Raw genomic sequence first — 18,587 nt, 5'->3', positions numbered from 1 at the left:
CTCAGGAGCGTGAGGATGGCAAACAACTAGCTGGGGTGGGGCAGAGAGCATGTGGAACATGTAAACTGTAGACTATAGGAAGGGTACCCCAAAGAACAAAGGACTGCAAGTAAAAGAATAGGGTGTGTAACACACTCTATAATCCCAACACTCTTGAGGCCGAGGCAGGGGCAGCCTGAGTTTGAGGCCAGCAAGACTGTCTTGGGGACACTGGGAACTGTGAAAATGGGAAGGTACCACTTCACCTTCTCTTAACAAAATGGAAAGTTCTTGCAAAATGAACAAACAAACAAACAAACAAACATCTCATCTCAAAGAACTCCTGGGAGGCAGTGAGTGAGAGGCCTGGGTACAGCTCACTCACTGTTTGCAGTCCTGACCTGAACCACTTGCTGCTTGTTGGCTTTCAGAATCAGCCTGCTTGCATAGCATAAAATGCTCACCAAGGATGAAGAACAGTTATGGGCGTTAATAGTATCATAGAGGTGTCAGGATGGGGGTCACCGGATAGGCAAGGTCCCCACTGCAGAGGCAGGACAAAGGAAGCCAGAGCCTGAGAACAGCCCAGGGAGAAGTCCACAGTGTAGACATGATCACAGGACTTGCAAGGTAAAAACAAAAGAACTAAAAGGCATAGCCAATCCCTCAGCAGAAGAGGAGGCAAGCTGAAGTCTCTGTCCATTGCCGAGGAAGGCAGCGGTTCATTCCTGGCTCTGACACAGTAGCCAGCCACTGAAGACCCAGGCACCACACTGAGGAGCTCACAGCTGCAACTGTCTTGGGGAGCAGGTCCGGGAATGGAGTGATGGGGTTACCATGAATATTCACGTGTCACATGTCTGACACACTAACCCAGGGCCTCCAGGGAAAAGGCCTCTGTGTCCTTGCAGCCAGACACACATGGCTTCTAGCCAGTTTGCAGCTTTAATAAAGATGTTAAAAATAAAACACACACACAAATACCGTGACATTTGTTGTCATTTATTTTGATCCAGTCTCTTGACACTAACTATATGATCTCTAAGTTACTTTTGAAATACTTAACCTAAAATCAACACTTTTTCTATTTTGGTTCAAAGAAGAATTAAGAATTTAGGAGACCCCAAAACCATCTCAATCTCTTTTTATTCTCCTGAAATTTTGTTCTATGATGAGGGAAATCTAACATTTTAACGAGTACTTTCCTCTACAGAAACTCAACCAACATAACACCAAGCCTTACCAACGCAACACCAAATCTTTAGTTCAAGCCTTTGTGGCAGAGAAAAAACAAACCTTGATAGCTGCTTCATTTAATCCAAGGAACCTAAATGACTGCCAGGGTGCTGGAGATGGGAAGGCTCCTCAGACCTGGGCTGATGACACAGATACTATGAATAGCAGAACCACATTGGGAAAAAGAGATAGAAGGACTCGGCACTGGGTAACCTGGTCTACTGGACCTGGGGGGCACCAGCTCAGAAGGCTATCAAACCCAGTGGACAGCCAGGGCTAAACTGCATAAGAACATTCTCTGACAGGCCAGATGGCAGAACAACAAACAACTCCCCTTCCCCCACTGCCACGTGCTATAGCCACGCTTCTGTGCCAGGAGGCAGCTAAACCCCTTTCTCTAAAAGAAAGGCCACCGAGCAGGGCAGCAGGTTGTCTAGTGAGTCTGAGCACAATGGAGCCAGGTGAGAGGAGTCCTTCTGCTGCACAGTGCCTATGCCGGAGGGCAGGAACCCATGCTCTAAGGTTAATGCATAAGGCGTCCAGCCGGCAGGCAGCAGGGACAGCCCAGCACTGGTCTCCTCACCATCCTTTCCCAGGTTCCAATTTAACGAAGGGGATTAAAGTGGCCAAACAACAAGGAGCCATTGTGCCCAGTTATAAATACAGAAGCCACACAAGGGAAGCTTTCATTTATTTACTTAAATGTCGCTTTGCAGATTTCACAGTAGGCAGAAACCTAGAGCTGAAACATGGCCCAGCCAGCACATACAAAGGAGGACTGTCTTAAAGGGACGGTGCCTTCTTCTCAAGCCAAGGAGCAGAAAATGTGCACAGGATGGCAGGCAGCAGTCTAAAGCCTGCAGCCCCTGCTCTGTCCCATGACAGCTGCCCTGAGGTCCCATTGCAGACACAACCCCTGTGACATCAGGTTCTATTTAGCAGCCACTGCTCAAATGCATGGCATTCACCCAACCCTAGTGCACACTGTGAACCAGAGGGGTCCAGCCATGCTTTGGAACTCAGATGACCTTCTTGCTTTCTAAGGTCATCTTGCTCCTCACACACACCAAACAAACAAACAAACAAACAACCAGCCCTGCCTGGCTTGAGAATACACTGCCAGCCTTGTCGTTTTCCTACCTTAACTATTAACCAATATCCCCATAGCTCCAGCCTCCCAGTGATAAGAGGGTCTCTGTTTAATGCAGTACTACAGGGGGATATTTAAGAGTGACCGAGTGCATCTTCTCCTCCCTGTGAAGCAAGTAAACATACAAAGCACAACTACCATGGGGAGAGCTCCAGCCAGGCCTAAGGGCTCCTCCATATCTGTAAACACAGCCCTTCTGTTAAGACACCCTTTCCTGGCGCACGCCTTTAATCCCAGCACTCGGGAGGCAAGGGCAGGTGGATTTCTGAGTTCAAGGCCAGCCTGGTCTACAAAATGAGTTCCAGGACAGCCAGGGCTACACAGAGAAACCCTGTCTCGAAAAACCAAAGATACCCTTTCCTACCCTGGACCTGGACAGTTTCCTGAACACTGAGCATGCGTGTAGATATTTCCTTTCTCTCCTTCCTTTTTCCCTTCCCTTTTCCCCACCTCTGGCTCACCTCAGGTAAACCTAGCACAGCCCAGAATTGCAGAGGTGGTAAGATGAAGCCAAGCTTCCCTCTCAGAGCAGTCTGAGAGGACACTGACTGTCCTTGTTCCAAGAGCACAGAGACAGTGTGAAGAGCCCTGAAGGCCACAGTGCCAGGCACCAACCCATCAACTGTCTACCCTCCAGTGAACCTGCCCAATGTAACCTTAGCAACAAGGCCAGGGTCTGTCCCCTCCAGGGACCTGTATTACAACTTCCTGATTGTCTTCCAGGAAATCCCAGTGACTTACACTTTGAAAAAAATTAAACTATTAGAAAGAACTTGGATGCTTGCAGCCACACTGTTGCGCAGCGGCTGTTACCTCTCTGTAAGATGGAACTTCCCCTGTCCATCACACATAGGAAAGGAGACAGGCAGCTTGCTCAGTGTCCCGAGTCACATCACTTCACCTGCAGATCCAGCTCGCTCTCCTCCTCTCCTGCCTACCCAGCACAGATGCTCACCCACCCTACAGCCACTGCTGCCTCCGAACACATGTGCAGCAGTCCCAGAGGAGACCTGGAGGCCATGATCAACTTTAGGAGTGCAGTTAATGGGGGCCATGTCTATGAGATACTGTACCCAGCTGTGGGACTGGCCAGGGATGCTGGGTTACAATCACCTCCAGTCCATACTTACCATCTGTGGAACCCCGGGTAAGCTATCTCGTCAGCGTATGCCCCTCTATGAACAATAAGTCGGTAGGCTGCTTCCACAAAGAACACTCTGAAGTGAAGCATGGCTCTTATATTATAGAGGGGAAAGTGACAGCCCCAGGGCTTGTACCTTGTGTTAAGTCAGAAACTGTAGGGAAGGGAGTCAGGACAGGAGGGGCTGGCATAGAAGCAAGCAACTGCAGATTCAAAGGCAGGACCCAGTTTTTACTGATCACTGCTTCACTGGCTAGGAGAGTCTGTTTTCCCTCACTTAGAGCTCTCCATTCACAAGTGATGGGACTGAGTCATTCAGAAGGCCCAAGGATGCAACCTCCCTTCCAAGTATCTTTCAGATAAGAGCAAAGGATGAAAAACCCAAAGCTTGACGCTTCAGGCCACACACCAAGCCAGAAGTTGTTTCCAGTCTTCAGGATAGCAATCAGAATCCAGGATGAGGGAAGGTGGACACAGGAAGGGGTGTGGCCACAGTCAGAGACCTAGTGACAGGCTTGCCGCCAGCAGTGTGCCACATTCCCAGCACACCGTTACAGAATCTGTCACCTTTGGAGACCCGATACCACTTCCTTCCTATTGAGTCAAAGCCTTCGAAGTCCGTCCTAGAATTTCCTACACTGACAGGGGCTATGAAGAAGGAGGTTTTGATGCCACTAGAGCCCAGGATGAACCCTCAAGATGCTCAGTGAAAACGGCCAGTGACAGGATGAACACTGTGGAGTTCCCCTTACTCAAGGGTCCTTGGGTCACACTGAGAGAGAGAGAGAGAGAGAGAGAGAGAGAGAGAGAGAGAGAGAGAGAGGTGAAGGTTTTGGGAGGTGAGGGTGGTTGAGAAGATCAGTAGGGATGGAGTGGCAATTTTTTATGGTTCGACAGTTCTGGGGATGGGAACATCACTATTTAAATATGTTCAACACCATTAATGGTAGTATACTTCAAATGGTCCAAATGGTGAAGATGGTAAGTTTTATGTTATGTGGATTTTGCCATAATTAAAAATAAACAGAAAATTTACTGGCAATATTCTAACCTCTTGATTCCACTTCAGGTCCTTTTTACTATGATCTGGCCCTTGAAAAAGTACTTTGTCTCACCACCCTCCTGCAGCATAAGAGTTTTAAAGAAATCCACACACTCACTGGACCAAAGCCTGATAGATTCTCATGCAGCAAGCACAAGTGATCCTCCACACAGATGTGGTGGGCAAACTGCCAAAGTGGAGATTTATATACTCTAGTTTACATTCTTCCAGACAAATCCGCCCAGGCCAGGCCTCTGCTACAAGTAAATCCATTAAAGACTTTGGATTCAGAGGGAAGACTGTTCCTGTTCTCAAGGCACAGGGACAGGTCCTCTGATGAACACCTGCCCAGGGACAGGAGGGAGTGGGGAGGACGCCCAGGACCAGCCAGGACCTCACTGACTTTTCCTTGCCCTACCCCCACCCCATTTCCTCACATGTACACATGAGTGTGACTTTTTAAAGCTTCAAGAACGTATTTTACTATCATTTAGAGAAAAGAATCAACACAATTTATTGAACAAATGCTAGAACTCAAAGCTGAGTTTGCTACAATTTAAGCAGCTCAGTAAAGAGAAATGAGGTCAAAGTTCAGCACAGTAAGAGGAACTGAGTCATCAAATTTCATCTGGTTTTATTAAAACAAGCAGGGACTGTCCTCACAGCTGAGAGACCCTTACCCTTAACACCTGGCAGGGCAAGCAACACAGCCAGGAGGCACGGCAGCTTCTCCTTAGCACCAAGCTTCCAGCATTCTCTATGCAGGACAAAGCTGGGACCCCTCGTGAGGAGGAACCTCTGGAGCCCTTCTGAGACAGCACTGGGGCCTTAGCTCTCTTGGGTTAGTGGAGAGTTCCCTATACCAGAAACCCTGGTCATTCAGCTCACCCTCCTCTGGGGGTCAGAGGACACTGAGTCTTTTGGGTGAAGCAGTGCCATTCTGGTGCCTGCCAGCTGCAGTCACTGGCACACTGCACAGCTGGGCCACCACACCCCCCTTGCATCCCAAACAGAAGCAGAGAGGGGGGTCAGAAGTCACTTCTCTATCATTTTATCTCCTCCCTAAAGATCCTTGGCACAACAACTCTTTACACACATTGAATTTTTCTGCACACTTAAACCTTCCTTCTGTCTAGCACCTGGAAAGGACCTTGCTCGTCTTTGTGTGTACTGCTAGAACCTTGATGCTAGCTGCCCCTGACCAGGAAGGTCCAAAGGCCCAGAGTCAGCAGAAACCCCAGTGGTCGGCAGATTTAGAGGGGAGAGCCTGGCTGTAAATCTGCCCTTGGCTTTCTGCTACCCTATTTTTAACCTACCCAAAGCCAGAACTGGGAATTGGTTATTGGCTTGCTCTTCAGTCTCAGGACAAGAAGAAACAACAAATGACTGGGTACCTATCCAGAAGCACAGTGGAAAATCCCTGAGAGGAGAGAGCAAAGGCTGGAAACCCAAGGACAGACATGCAGAGTCAGCGGAGCATGTAAGCTCCTGCTGCCTGCTGCAGGATCTGGGGTGCAGGGTGGGAGAGGCTGCATCTAGGCAGAACAAGGGGGAGCTGCAGTCCCGCTCCATGCGCCATCCACCAGGCTCTTACCAGCGGCCGGCGTGTCCCCTCTCCTGTGGCCCCAATGTCCTGTCAAGCTCTGGGCAGCAACATCAAAGCCTCAGCTGATCTGCAGTTCTCCACGTCAGAGGCCATGATGGATCTGTACAGCAATCCCACAGGCCCAGGCTCCCCGGAGCTCTCCCAGCTCTGGGTGCAGGGAGAGCTGGAGCCAGGACAGCATTTGTGTGCCAGCACACAAGGGCAGGGGAGGAGGCGTCCAGAGGAGACAAAAGCCGAATGGCCAAACAGCGGGCGGGAGTGAGCAGAGCCTGGTAGGGAAGGCTGGCCCAGCCGCGGGGATGGGGATGGGGACGGTGCACGGAGCTGCAGCAGCAGCTGACACTCGGTGTGCGCCGCTCCTCTCCTAGCAGGCTCATTTCCATGAATGTAATCACACCGCCCCTCCTACTACCCTCTTCCTGGCCTCCTGGGGGAGGGGAGGCACTGCTAGCATTTGCTCATAGGCTGTGCTTGCTTTCTTCTTCCCCTTAGAAGCAAAGCTGGATGGTTGCTCTCCCCAGGAAGAGGGTAACCCTTACTTAAGATGTCTTCTCAAACTAGAGACTAGATCGGGGGTCAAACATACTACCTGCGTCGGCATAACCTCAGTCCCTGTGCCAGTCCTACATCAACCAGCCTGCTATCCCACACACACCATCTGGGAGGGTCTTAGGAGGCAGCATCCTACAAGACCCACCCCCAGACAATCTCCTCTCTCCGCCTCCTCATGGGATACTGCAGCCTTTTTAATCTTCTGTTGTGCATGTATGCTGGTACCCAGGTGTCCTTCCCCAGAGGTGAACCATGCTTGCTAAGTGCTCTGGGTAGCAAGGCAGGGCTGGGCAGACTACTTCTGGAGGTGACTGTGCAAGATGGCTAGTGACCAGAGACATAGCTACGTCCTAGGCGGAAGCAGTGTCTCTGATTCTTCAAGGACTGCATGGGCCACAAGGATACCTATCAGGCAAGCTAACTGGGAGCCAGGACATAGATTCCACAGGTCCCGGTCTGATATTGAAGGGCTACAAAGTGACTGACTGCTGACACACCAAGCAGCACTGCTTGAGGCTATGAAGGGAAGAGGTGGCTCTTTAAACAAGCACCAAATAAGCAAGGAGAGAAAACAGAAAATGTATCACTGAACTAAGCCAGAGTTCCTCATTCTGAGTCACTGCTGTGGCAGTGCTGGGGACTCATTCCTGTGTGCTTCTGGGGTGCAACTGGAGGAGATGAAAGCTGAAACCAAGAGCAAGAGCAGGCACCTTCTTCCCACTGGGTGCCACAGCCAGCCTCTCTCAGCAGGTATGACTACCAAAATGTCTCTAGACTCTTCACCAGAGTCCCTGAAACAGCCCTGCTTACTAACCATGACTCCAGATACATGACAAAGGGGATCCCCAGCCCAGGCCTCTCTTCGTTGTAGCCCATTGCATTAGGGAACCACCATTGAGGTCACCCTTCTCTTCACAGGTGTCCTCTGCCTGTGATCTCCAGTTTCAGGGTCCAGCCCAGCTGGAGAATGTGGTCAGAATGTTGACAGACACCCTCATCATCATGGCAGTGTCCCCAGACTGCACTCAAACCCCGTGCTCGACATTCCAGCCCATGTCTTCTAAAAACAGCATGACATGACCAGCTAGTGACAAGAAGGTTGTACTTGTTTAAAAGAATCCTAAAATCATGCCGGGCAGTGGTGGTGCACGCCTTTAGTCCCAGCACTTGGGAGGCAGAAGCAGGCGGATCTCTGAGTTCCAGGACAGCCTGGTCTATAGAGTGAGTTACAGGACAGCCTGGTCTAAAAGGGAGTTCCAGGACAGCCAGGGCTATACAGAGAAACCCTGTCTCGAAAAACGGGGGAAAAAAAAAGATTTCTAAAGTCACTTACAAAATTCCTGCCTTAAGCTGCAAGAACCTTCAAGTTTTCAATGAAATGAGTGCAGAGAATCCTGCTGGCTGCATTAATCGGTCTCCTGTCTCCCTGCCTCTTCATGTCTGTAGACTCTACCCTTTCTGCTCTGCCACATCTGATGGGTACAGGCTTCCTGGCTTCCTTGTTTGGAGGCTCATCCCCACACTGTGCATGTCCACTTCTTCCAGGAGACTCCCTGACTACCTGAGCCATCTCCTTGCTAGTCCATGTACATTAGCAGCTCAGCTCAGTGTTTGCAGGTCTGTTTGTATCACACAAGGTAGTCTCTCTCACGTTCACCTTCAGGTGGTACCTCACACTGAACATATCTGGAGTTCTTGTCATAGTCCTAAGGGTGACATCCTTCTTGTTGAGGTGACAGTGCGGAATCTTTTTTTTCTTCCCAGTCCAGGTCCTTTATTTCTTTCTGTACATCAGGCCATGAGTTCATATGGAATGGGCTCTGGCAGCTCAGGCTCTTCTCTGTGGTGCAGGCTGGTGCTTCAGCTGGACCCAGGGCCCTTCTCCTTGGCTTCCTTTTCCTTCTGATCGCTCTCCTTCACCTGCCTCAGGAAGCTGTCTCTGCTCTTTGAGTGTGTGATGTGCTCAATCCACACACTGATTCTCTTAGCCAGAATCTTGCCCTCGACTTGCTTGTTTACAATGATGCCCACGACATGCTGGGTGACACTGTAGACTCTTCCTACTTTGCTGTAGTAACACTTATGGGACGTTCCTTTTTGAACAGCGTCCATTCCCTTACTGTCTACAATATCACCCTTCTTGTAGATTCGAATGTATGTGGCCAAAAGAACAACACCATGTTTCCCAAAGGCCTAGAGAGCATGCACTGATTGCCTTCCCCCCACCCTCTCTCTCTCTCTCTGTGTTCTACATTTTGGTGAGTTACTGGAAGATGGCTGCCACGGCTGTGACAGTGCTGACTCTTAAGTATACACACACTCAAGAAACTGAAAGACCCTGGCAGGTGAACCCTGACCTATGTATCCCTTCCAATACCCTAGCGATCACACACATAATGTGCAATGTTGGCCTTGAGTCTCCCAGATGTGGCCACTTACAATGTGCATGCTGAGTGGATCGTCTGCACATGACCTGGTCACCTTCAGCTGAAACCCATGTGAAAGGAAGCTGGTAGCAAAAGCCTGTGTGAACACAACTCTAGGCATAAACAGTAAAGTACAGGGAACCAGCAGACCAGAAGTTAGGGGGAAAGGCTGCAAACCAAGTCCCTCCCATACCTAAAGAAAAAAAAGATGCTAAAACAAATCAATGTACAACCAAGTTTATGAAGACATGGTGGTCAGGAAGAAACCAAAGGGAAAAAACCTGCTCACAGAACAGGAATTCCAACAGAGAAAATGGAAGTTTTTAGAAATTCCTTTCTTAGACTAATAATTCAACACGTCAATCAGAGACCTATGCGTGACCCTGAAAGACACAGAGCTGATGAGATGGGTTCCACCCTCAAACAGCTCAGCCATCGCCACTTCTCTTACAGGAAGAACAGACAGTACACAGTGCACTAGGAAGGGCGATGGGCCAGACGGCAGCCAACAGTGGCACACATTCGTCTAAACTGAGTCTACACAAGAGCCAGGATTGATGTTGAGCTGTAGGAGTCACCAGGAAGGAAGGAAGGAGTGCCCCAGCTGGGAGGGAGAACAAAGGCAGAAGGGTGGCCCAAATGGGAAAAGTCTGGAGGGCAAGATGGAGTGGGGCTGGTGTCTTTGACTCCGGCTCAAACAGTTGGTTCCACTGTTGCTGAGCTGAGATAAAGAGAGAAACACTCCAGAAAAGAAAAAGCAGCAAGGAGGTGCCTGGGGGAAGGGCCTGCAGGCCTTCCAGCTTGAGGAGTGGAGGACAGGGACTGATGTTAAAACTCCAGTGAAGTGAATACTAACACTCCAAACTCACCCACTAACCCCATCCCTCTCTCCTGCCTCAGGCACACAGTCTGCTGGAGCAGAGAAGCCTCGGACAAAAGTGAGCTCTGGGCTTAGCAACAGTCATCATCCAGGGTCAGGGGTCAGGTTTGTAAGTAGCCTCTCCCTCTTTATACCTAATAGACATTGGAGGGGAGGAACTTAGCTTAGATGTAAATAGCTTGGATGGCCTCCAAAAAAAAAAAAAAAAAAAAAAGTGCAAGGGCGCCATCTTGATTTATGTGGTAACTTCTGATAGAAAGGCACAGATCAAAATACCACGGTAGAACCCTCAGGCTCTCTCTACACACAAGGCACTACAGAGCCACAAAGGACCCAAAGTCTCTACCCAGTCATGACCCTCATCTCCTGGTACTGGAGATTCTGAAATTCTTTATACTTAAAATGCCTTGTAATGCTTTAGTAAAACAGAAACAATGGGGTGCTTTTTCTTTTCTTCTGTTTTCTAGGTTTATTTGTTTTATTTTATGTATATTAGTACACTGTAGCTGTCTTCAGACACACCAGAAGAGGGCGTCAGATCCCATTACAGATGGTTGTGAGCCACCATGTGGTTGCTGGGAATTGAACTCAGGACCTCTGGAAGAGCAGTCGGTGCTCCTAACAGCTGAGCCATCTTTCCAGGCTTGGAGAGGCTTTTTCAAAGAAGCCACCAATTGCCATCTATTCTTGCTCAATAAGGGTCTGAAAGCTGAGAGGGGCTTTTTCTACCTCACGTGTCTTAGTTAGGTTTCTATTGCTGTGATAAACACCATGACCAAAAGGAACTGAGGGAGAAAGGTTTATTTCGCCCTGTAGCTTACAGTCTATCTTGAAGGGAAGGCCGTCAGGAGCCTAAGGCAGGGTGCACAGGCCGTGGAGGGGATGCTGCTTACTGGTTTGCTGCCAGGGGTGCGGAGTTTACTTTCTTATATACCCCGGAGCCACATGTGCAGGGATGGATGGCAGCACCCTCATGGGCCCTCCCACCATCTATCATTAACCCACAGCCTTGCCTACCAGCCAGTCTTTCTCAGTTGAGGTTCTTTATTCCCTGATGAGCTAGCTTGTGTCAAGGTGACAAAAACTAAGTAGTACATCCCAGTAGAGTGCCAGACAGCCACTCTGTAGAGTTGTCCTGAGTCTCAGTGGCAACACTGAAATCTGAAAAGAGCCCAGGAACAACTGAAGCCACTGAGTGGAGTCCAGAACAGTTCAACTTCTGGCCTGTGGCAGTCACTGCTGTTTCACAGTAGGCCAAGACTGGGGATACCCACAGAGGCCCAGGCCTCTGGCTTCTACTGCAGGGTAGAGGTGAGTGAGGGGGGCATGTTCCACCTCTACCCTACTCAGCAAAGGTCTCAGGCAACTCTGAGATGGGCCCTACCCCCTGCACAATGCAGAGGAGGCAGCTTGGCAGGAAAGGAACTGCATGTAGCAAGAGAGGCCCAAGAGAACTGGGGGGGTTAGGGGGTAGGGGGGTGGAGGGACAGGAAGAAGCAAGGTCTTGTGGCTCTGAGACCCAAGGTAGATATAAAAGGCAGATTCAAGAAGGAGCACAATAAACCAAACACAAAAGGACTGCTCAAGCTCAATTACCCTACAAGTGGGAACAAAAGCACCAACGGCTTGCCTTCCCACACACGCTCCCAGAAGCTTTCTCTACCATGTCAAACACAGGTCTTTCCATCAGAAAATCTGAGTCTGCTTCTTTGAACAAAATTTGAATTCTTAATTTGTGTGTAAAAATTCTCCCAATGGCTACAGCATCAAAATTGTAAAAATTGAGTCTTTTGGTACTGAACATGGTGACTAGAGAGTGAGGTGCTCTGTAGAGACCAGCAGGGACACACGATGGCACCAGGCAGCACTGTCACATTCCTCCTTATGCACTGTGTGCTTGGTGAACACGTGTGAGGCTCCCACCATCAGCAGCCACCATTTAAAGGGACTCATGTGGAAGGGGCATGCTACAACTCCTCCCTTCCTACTGCGCTATAAGTTGGGTCCACAGGAAATGCAGTCTTCCCTGCTGGGGTTTCTCAGAAAAAAATGCAGAAATGCCACCAGCTCGTTTGCCCAGACAGAGCCTGAGCCCTTTTTCTGTGTTAGAGACATTCTTGAGCACTGTTCACGATTAGGGAAACTCCTGCTTGGTGACACTGCTATGGTGGCACCGGTGGCTTTTCATATGGACACACTGCTTAGAATTCTGACTCAGAGGAAGACAGAGAAAGAGGTTGTAAGTTGAGCTTCCATGAGTCCTCTGTAAAGTGTGAAGAAAATAGGGCTAAGGCAAAATATGACTTCCTTGTTTTCCCAGGAAAGGAAGGAATGTGCTGGGTGGGTCATTCCACACCAGCCCATCTGCAGGGTAGCAGGACTTGATTTCCTGCCCCCATAACTCCCTGCCATACATAGGCAGGAGAAACAAAGAGGTAGCTGATAACCACCTCCACGGCCAGGAGAGGGTCGCAGCAGCAGCAGCAGCAGGTCAGCTTAGGTTAACTTAGGCTCTGAGGTGCTCAATGATTAGAGACCCACTCTTCTAGGGGCCGTGGCAATGGCTGTTGTAGAGCTGACCAGGGATTGGCTGGGTAGCTGCAAAGGCTCTTCCTGGATCTAGACAACTGACAGTAAAGCTGCTACTGATACCTGGCTCTGTGCTGGAATCGCGCAAACTCCTGGAGGCTGCAGACCCCGGCAGTCAGGCAGGAGAAGCAACATTCACTAGAGTCATTCCTAAGAGGAAAGCATAGCTGAGCAGGAGACAGATGGGAGAGCAGACACCAGAACACTGTGTTCAGTAAAGTTGCCTTTGGAAGATTGGCATGGTCCAAAGGGAAAATGAAAGGTGGAAATGCCCAGACATCTCCAGGTCTAACTCTCCTTTTCTGATGTAGCCAACAGCAAATTGTACGCAGCCTCCCTCCCCATTTCAGCAAGTTCTGTGAACCATGTGAACACTGGAGCATCCTGCCTCTAAGCTACACTGATCACTCGTCTGCAGTTTTCAGCTTCGTCCTTGCTGACCACTCTGCAAGCCAACAGGGCTCCTGATACCACAGACCCAAGCCTGCCTTTCTTCCCATAATTCTGGACTCTTAGAATCTAATTCCGCTTTCTGCCTCCCAAGCCTCCTTTCTAACTGGCCTGTGGGTCCTGGGCATCTGCAGCTAGCCCGGCTTTCATACCCCACCCAAAGAAGGGTGGCAGGTGGCAGACAGCCTCAGGCAGTGGGCCAGGCTGACTGTCTTTAGAGACAGAGTCGGAGGCCTTGCTTCTACTGGTGTCTTCACTAAGAAGAAAAATGTGCATGGCTGCTGTGTGCTGTTGACCCTGCTGTGCTCAACAGGGAGGTCTGTGAAGCTCAAACCACAGCAAAGCCCTTCAACACTGCCACTGTAGATGGTGACATGAGCTTCACGCTTTGATGCCTGCTTTGTACAAAGTCAAACATGTTCCATCAGATGGACGCACATGCCACTCTGAGAAGTAGCTGAGGTATTTGTCCACAGCACCAGGACCTGAAGTCTTCCTTATAACACACAGCAAGTTGCTTGTCCAAAGCCAGGAAACAGGTCACCGGAGATGCAGCAAGCAACTGAGCAGGGCCAGGACAGAGGCCACGCTAACATTAAGGTGAACTGTTTAGCCTAGTGTTCCACTGGGGAGACGCTATATGCAACTCTACTTGGTGTGCTTTCCTATAAATACGATTTTATATACCCTTGGAGTACCTTTTATAGCTTCAGATATTTTTAAAACCTTTTTTTTTTTTTTTAAACTTGACAGCTCAGGACTGAACTGCTCCCTGCTGGTAAACTGCTCCTCAGAGTTCATGAATGAGGCACAGGTCCAACACCCACAGCCAGGTTCACACTCCTGATCCCTGACCGGTCCTTAGCAGTTTACTCTCCTATTGAAGCCTACAGATTCACTTAGCTGAGCATTTGCTGAGCATCTGCCACAGGCGCAGCCTGTGCTTGGAGCTGGGACTTAAATAGCTCCAGACCCAGCCTTGCCAGTGGGGAGAGGCGGGCAAGCCTGTGGCAGCAGCAACCTGGCACAGCATCTGTGCATGCCAAAGACATGCTGAGATGCTGCAGAGGGGCCAGCTGGATCCAGGACTTAATGGAGAGGCAGGGCAATGACTCCCATGAGGTAAAAGCCGTAAGGATGGTGGGATTCACCAAAAGTCAAGGCCTGGGGCACAGTGCGACCAGAGAGCCCCAGGGAGCGCCCTCACTCTATCCCGTGGAAGGGAGGAGTATGGGCTCACATTAAGGAGTCTTGATTCTATCCTAAAGGGAAGGCTCAGTGGCAAATTAATGGGACTACATATAAACAGATCAGCTCAAATAGCTAATCTAGAAGCAAGCCTGTGGCACATAAGAAAACAGTGCCCAGTTAATTATATTAGTAATTCTCACATAGGCAAATAAACATGCAGTGCTGGAGAGCAACCGATTGATACAGGTAAGAAAGGCGGTAAAGGGCTGGAGATAGCTCAGCAGTTTAGACACTTGCTGCTCTAGCAGAGGACTTAGTTTGACTCCCAGCACTCATGGTGACTCATGACCATTTATAATTACAGCTCTAGGGGATCCAATATCCTCTTCTGTCATCCCAGGATACCAGGCACACATGTGGTGCATGTACATACATGCAGGCAAAACATTCATGCACACAGACAGACAATGTTTTAAAAGAAGGTGAAAGGGGCAAGGCTGATGTGTATACCAGAAGGCCCTGCCTTCTGAACATCTGACCAAAGCCCTCATCACTGAGCAGGCACAGCTTGGGACAGTAATTCTGGGGGAGGTGGCTTCATGAGAAGCACCCACTGCCCTCCTTGGAGACCTCTGGGACTATGCACGGGAAACTCCACTTGTTCCTTTCCTTCCCCTTACACCACCCTCAATGCCACCCTGCTCTGTGGCTACATCTTAAGAATCTGCATTAGCAGTGGCCAAAAGGCTCCTTCCCTTGTCACAAGTAGGAAGCACTAGGAGGGGCTGGGAATGGAGGCAGTGGCCTTCAGTGTTGTTCATTCAAAGCAGAGCTGAGCTGATCCCTCAAGCCCTGGCCCTAAAGCTCTGACTGAAGGCCCTACCCCAGGCCTAGCACCCCAGCCCTGGATTTAGGTATGCACCCACACTCTGGGCAAATGACTCCTATACCACACTTCCTACCTCGGTGTGTAGCTGGATGGGGAACTAGCAGCCAGTAACCATGAAGATGTGGCAGAGTAGCCAGTGAGCACTACTGGCCTGGCCATGCAGTCTCACTCTGATTAGTCTAACATTTTATTCTGTGTCCTCCTCTGCACTCAAAACTGTTCCCCTTGGAGCTCAATACCTGAGCTAATGTGGACTCACCCTTCAGAAACAAAAGCTCCCAGTAGGCAGCTCACCCCAGCACAGCGGCAGCCTCCATTATCATTCCCCTCTTTGAAGGCAAAGGTACTACAACACAGATGGCACAGCCTTCTCACTCAGGGGATTTGCCCAGGGTGAGCTCTCTAGCCAAGTGTGTGCTCAGTCAGCCAGGAGAGGGAAGTGAAAGGGACAGCCAGATGTCCTCTGACGCATGGCTTCATCCCCTAGGTTTACTCTAGTACCCACACTGGCTGCAGCTGGACAGACACTTGCCCTTTGTTGCCTCAGGGCTGAAACACTGCAGTGCAGCCAAGCCAGGCACAGCAGGAGACTGCCCAGAGGCTCCTGATCACAGCCCCACTGTTCCCCGACCTGTGGGAGGGCAGTTGAGGGAAGTGCAACAGATGCCAGGAGACTTCGGTCTTCACCCAGCGGAGAAAGAGGAAGCCTCTACTTTGCCTGCACTTCATTTAAGAAAAGCAAGAACTGTTGATGCTGAACCTAGTCTGCATAACCCGGTGGGTGCCTTTACTTCCCAGCCCAGCTTCACTGTGGTCCAGAGTTCCGAGAGCTGTGGCCCATCTGCTCCTCAGATAGTCAACAAGCAGAGGCTGCCTGCTACCAAGAACATCTACTGTTTCGCACAGAGCTCAAGGGAAAGCCGAGGTTGGGAGAAGCCAGGGTGATTATCGTTAGAATCTTGTATTTATTCACTCTCTTGTCTTCACACATACACACACACACACACACACACACACACACACACACACCCTAGAATCTTATTTACTCAGCACTCTGCAGCTCAAAGCTCTTCTGAAAGGAACAGGATAAAAACCATACTCCGACTATGCCCGGGTCCAAAGAGATCCCCAGAATTCCACCCCAGCCACCTCGGGCACTTGGGTCCAATCTGGGGCTGGGACTCACCATCCTCCCCTTCTCCTTCTTTAAGAACCATTGTTTGACTTCTCAGGACAGGACAGGCTGGCAGGGCTTGGCCACGAAGGAGAGCTGGTAACTCACTCAGCACAGTACCCAGAGCAGTTTCCTGGGCTGTGGTTGGGTGGAGCTGGAAACACCTACGGGGAAACAGTCCAGCCACTAGGACAGCTCAGAACTGCTTCTGGACTACCAGAGGAAGGGCTAGTGGCACAGGGACCAATTAGCCCACTGCAGTCTCTGTCACCACCCAGTTCCCAGGTCAAGCTCAGGCACCTTCTAGCATGTTAAACAGCACTGAGTCATCTCGCCAGCTCAGCAGTGGGCCCACCCTGTCTTCCCTCACCCAAGCAAGGATGCAGCAGCTGCTTCTTTCTGCCTCCCTTCCTCAGTCTTCCCAGGTCATCTCCCAGCTAGAAAGCTGCATGCACATCACCATCCGCAGACAATGACAAGACAGTGGCCACCACAGTGTGCTACCTAGCCCCAGCTACAAGCACAAGACCTGTGGATGAGAAAGCAATGGCTACTCTCCCAGTCCACACGAGGTCGTCGGTTTCAACCCCTTTGGGACTTCTGTACTTTATTTATTTATTTATTTATTTATTAATTTATTATATGTAAGTACACTGTAGCTGTCTTCAGACACTCTAGAAGAGGGTGCCAGATCTTGTTACAGATGGTTGTTAGCCACCATGTGGTTGCTGGGATTTGAACTCTGGACCTTTGGAAGAGCAGTCGGGTGCTCTTACCCATTGAGCCATCTCACCAGCACACTTCTGTACTTTTAACACATACATAACTGCACACTTATGAGGGTCTGCCCGATAATTCCATATACACAATGTTTAGCTCCAAAATTAGGGGAGTGATGTATTTCCTTGTCCTTCAATGTGTATGGAAAACTGCCAAGTCTTCTCATCAGAAACTGTAGGGTTGGCAAGATGGTTCAGTGGTAGAGTTTGACCCCCAAGAATGCATGTGAAGGTGGAAGGAGACAACCCGACTTCCACAAGTGTCTTCCACCACACCCCCATGCACAAACCCCTCACCGCAGCACAATAAATACATACATGTAAATAATAGTACTAACAGTAATAATAAAAGTCAGGAAGCCAGGTGTGATGGTGCATGCCAGCACTTGGAAAACAGAGGCAGTTAGATCTCTGAGTTCAAGGCCAGCCTGTGCTATGAGGAAGTTCCAGAACAGCCAGGGCCACACAGAGAAATCTTGCCTTGAAAACCCTAAGTAAGTGATAATAAACCAGGCCACCCAGACAGTTTCCCAGGTAAAGTGCTTGATATACAAGGCCACAGCATCTGCGGTAATGCCGCACTACGTACCTGTGTCCTCGGGACTTTCTTCTGGCATCATCCCCTATGAGCAGCATCCCCGATGATCGAATGATACCGAGCATTTTAAATATTTTGGTCATTTTTGTTGCCAGGCTTTGTGGTTTTTTTGTTTGGTTGGTTGCTTGAGACAGAGCCTTGCCTTATAGGCCAGACTAGCCTTGAACTCACGATGCCCTTACCTAAGCTTTGTGAAATGCTAGAATTACATACAGGCCTAATGCATGCCCAGTGCATCTGTGGCTATTTGTATTGCTTCTTTCAATCTCTATTTCAATCTCCTGCTCTCTGTTCTTCTGTTGTCTCTACATCTGTTTGTTTTAGATAGCCTCATGTAGTCTGAGCTGGTCTCAAACTCCCTGCATAGCTGGAGATGACCTCACTTCTCATCTTCCTGCATCACCTCCCAAGTGCTAAGATGCAGAAATGCAGCACCATGCCCAGCCACTGGCTTGTTTTAATTAGGTTTCTTCTATGTGGTTCCTTGCACATTGGATATTATATTCTACACAGCTTACATATTTTTCTCAAAATGAGTCTGTTTTTGCCTTTGTTTGGGGCTCTTAGCCACCATACTGTTATCTCTAACATCTTACAGTGCTGCCCTACGGTTTTTCTGTATTTGTTATTCTAATTCAGGTCTTCGGTTACTGGAGTTGATTGTTTATGATGGAGAGAAGGGTCAGGTTTCATTCTTTCATATGTGAGCACCTAGTTTCTCTGGCACCAACACTGCTGGTGTTTTTGTTCAGTCAGTTGGCTGCAGCTATGTGACTTCTGGGTTCCTACTTGTGCTTCAATGCCTGTGTGACAGCATCCACTGTGTGGGCTGCTGCTGCCCTGTAGTGTGTGCTTGACATCAGGTGTGGATGCCCCCACCCTCCAGCAGTGCTCATCCGCTCAGG

At 49.6% G+C, this 18,587-nt stretch overlaps 1 protein-coding gene across 3 annotated transcripts in view; it reads right to left on the bottom strand.

Moving 5' to 3' along the window:
- Cyth1 (cytohesin 1) overlaps positions 1–18,587 on the bottom strand; it is an 85,163-nt gene that overhangs the window by 32,416 nt on the left and 34,160 nt on the right. Inside the window, exon 1 of one of the 3 annotated variants that reach the window (XM_021177106.3) lies at positions 16,318–16,535. The exons of 1 other annotated variant lie outside the window; for it this stretch is intronic. In XM_021177106.3, coding sequence (XP_021032765.1) covers positions 16,318–16,348 — 31 coding nt within the window. In that variant the 5' untranslated portion in view covers positions 16,349–16,535. Of the gene's footprint in view, positions 1–6,142; positions 6,526–16,317; positions 16,536–18,587 lie in introns of those variants that run through there. One more of the 3 variants, XM_029483220.2, reaches the window with a different exon arrangement.

Source organism: Mus caroli, unplaced genomic scaffold (genome assembly GCF_978045245.1).
Source record: "Mus caroli unplaced genomic scaffold, Mus_caroli_1 scaffold_13, whole genome shotgun sequence".
NCBI classification, from domain to species: Eukaryota; Metazoa; Chordata; class Mammalia; order Rodentia; family Muridae; genus Mus; species Mus caroli.
This window is presented reverse-complemented; position numbering and strand designations above follow the sequence as displayed.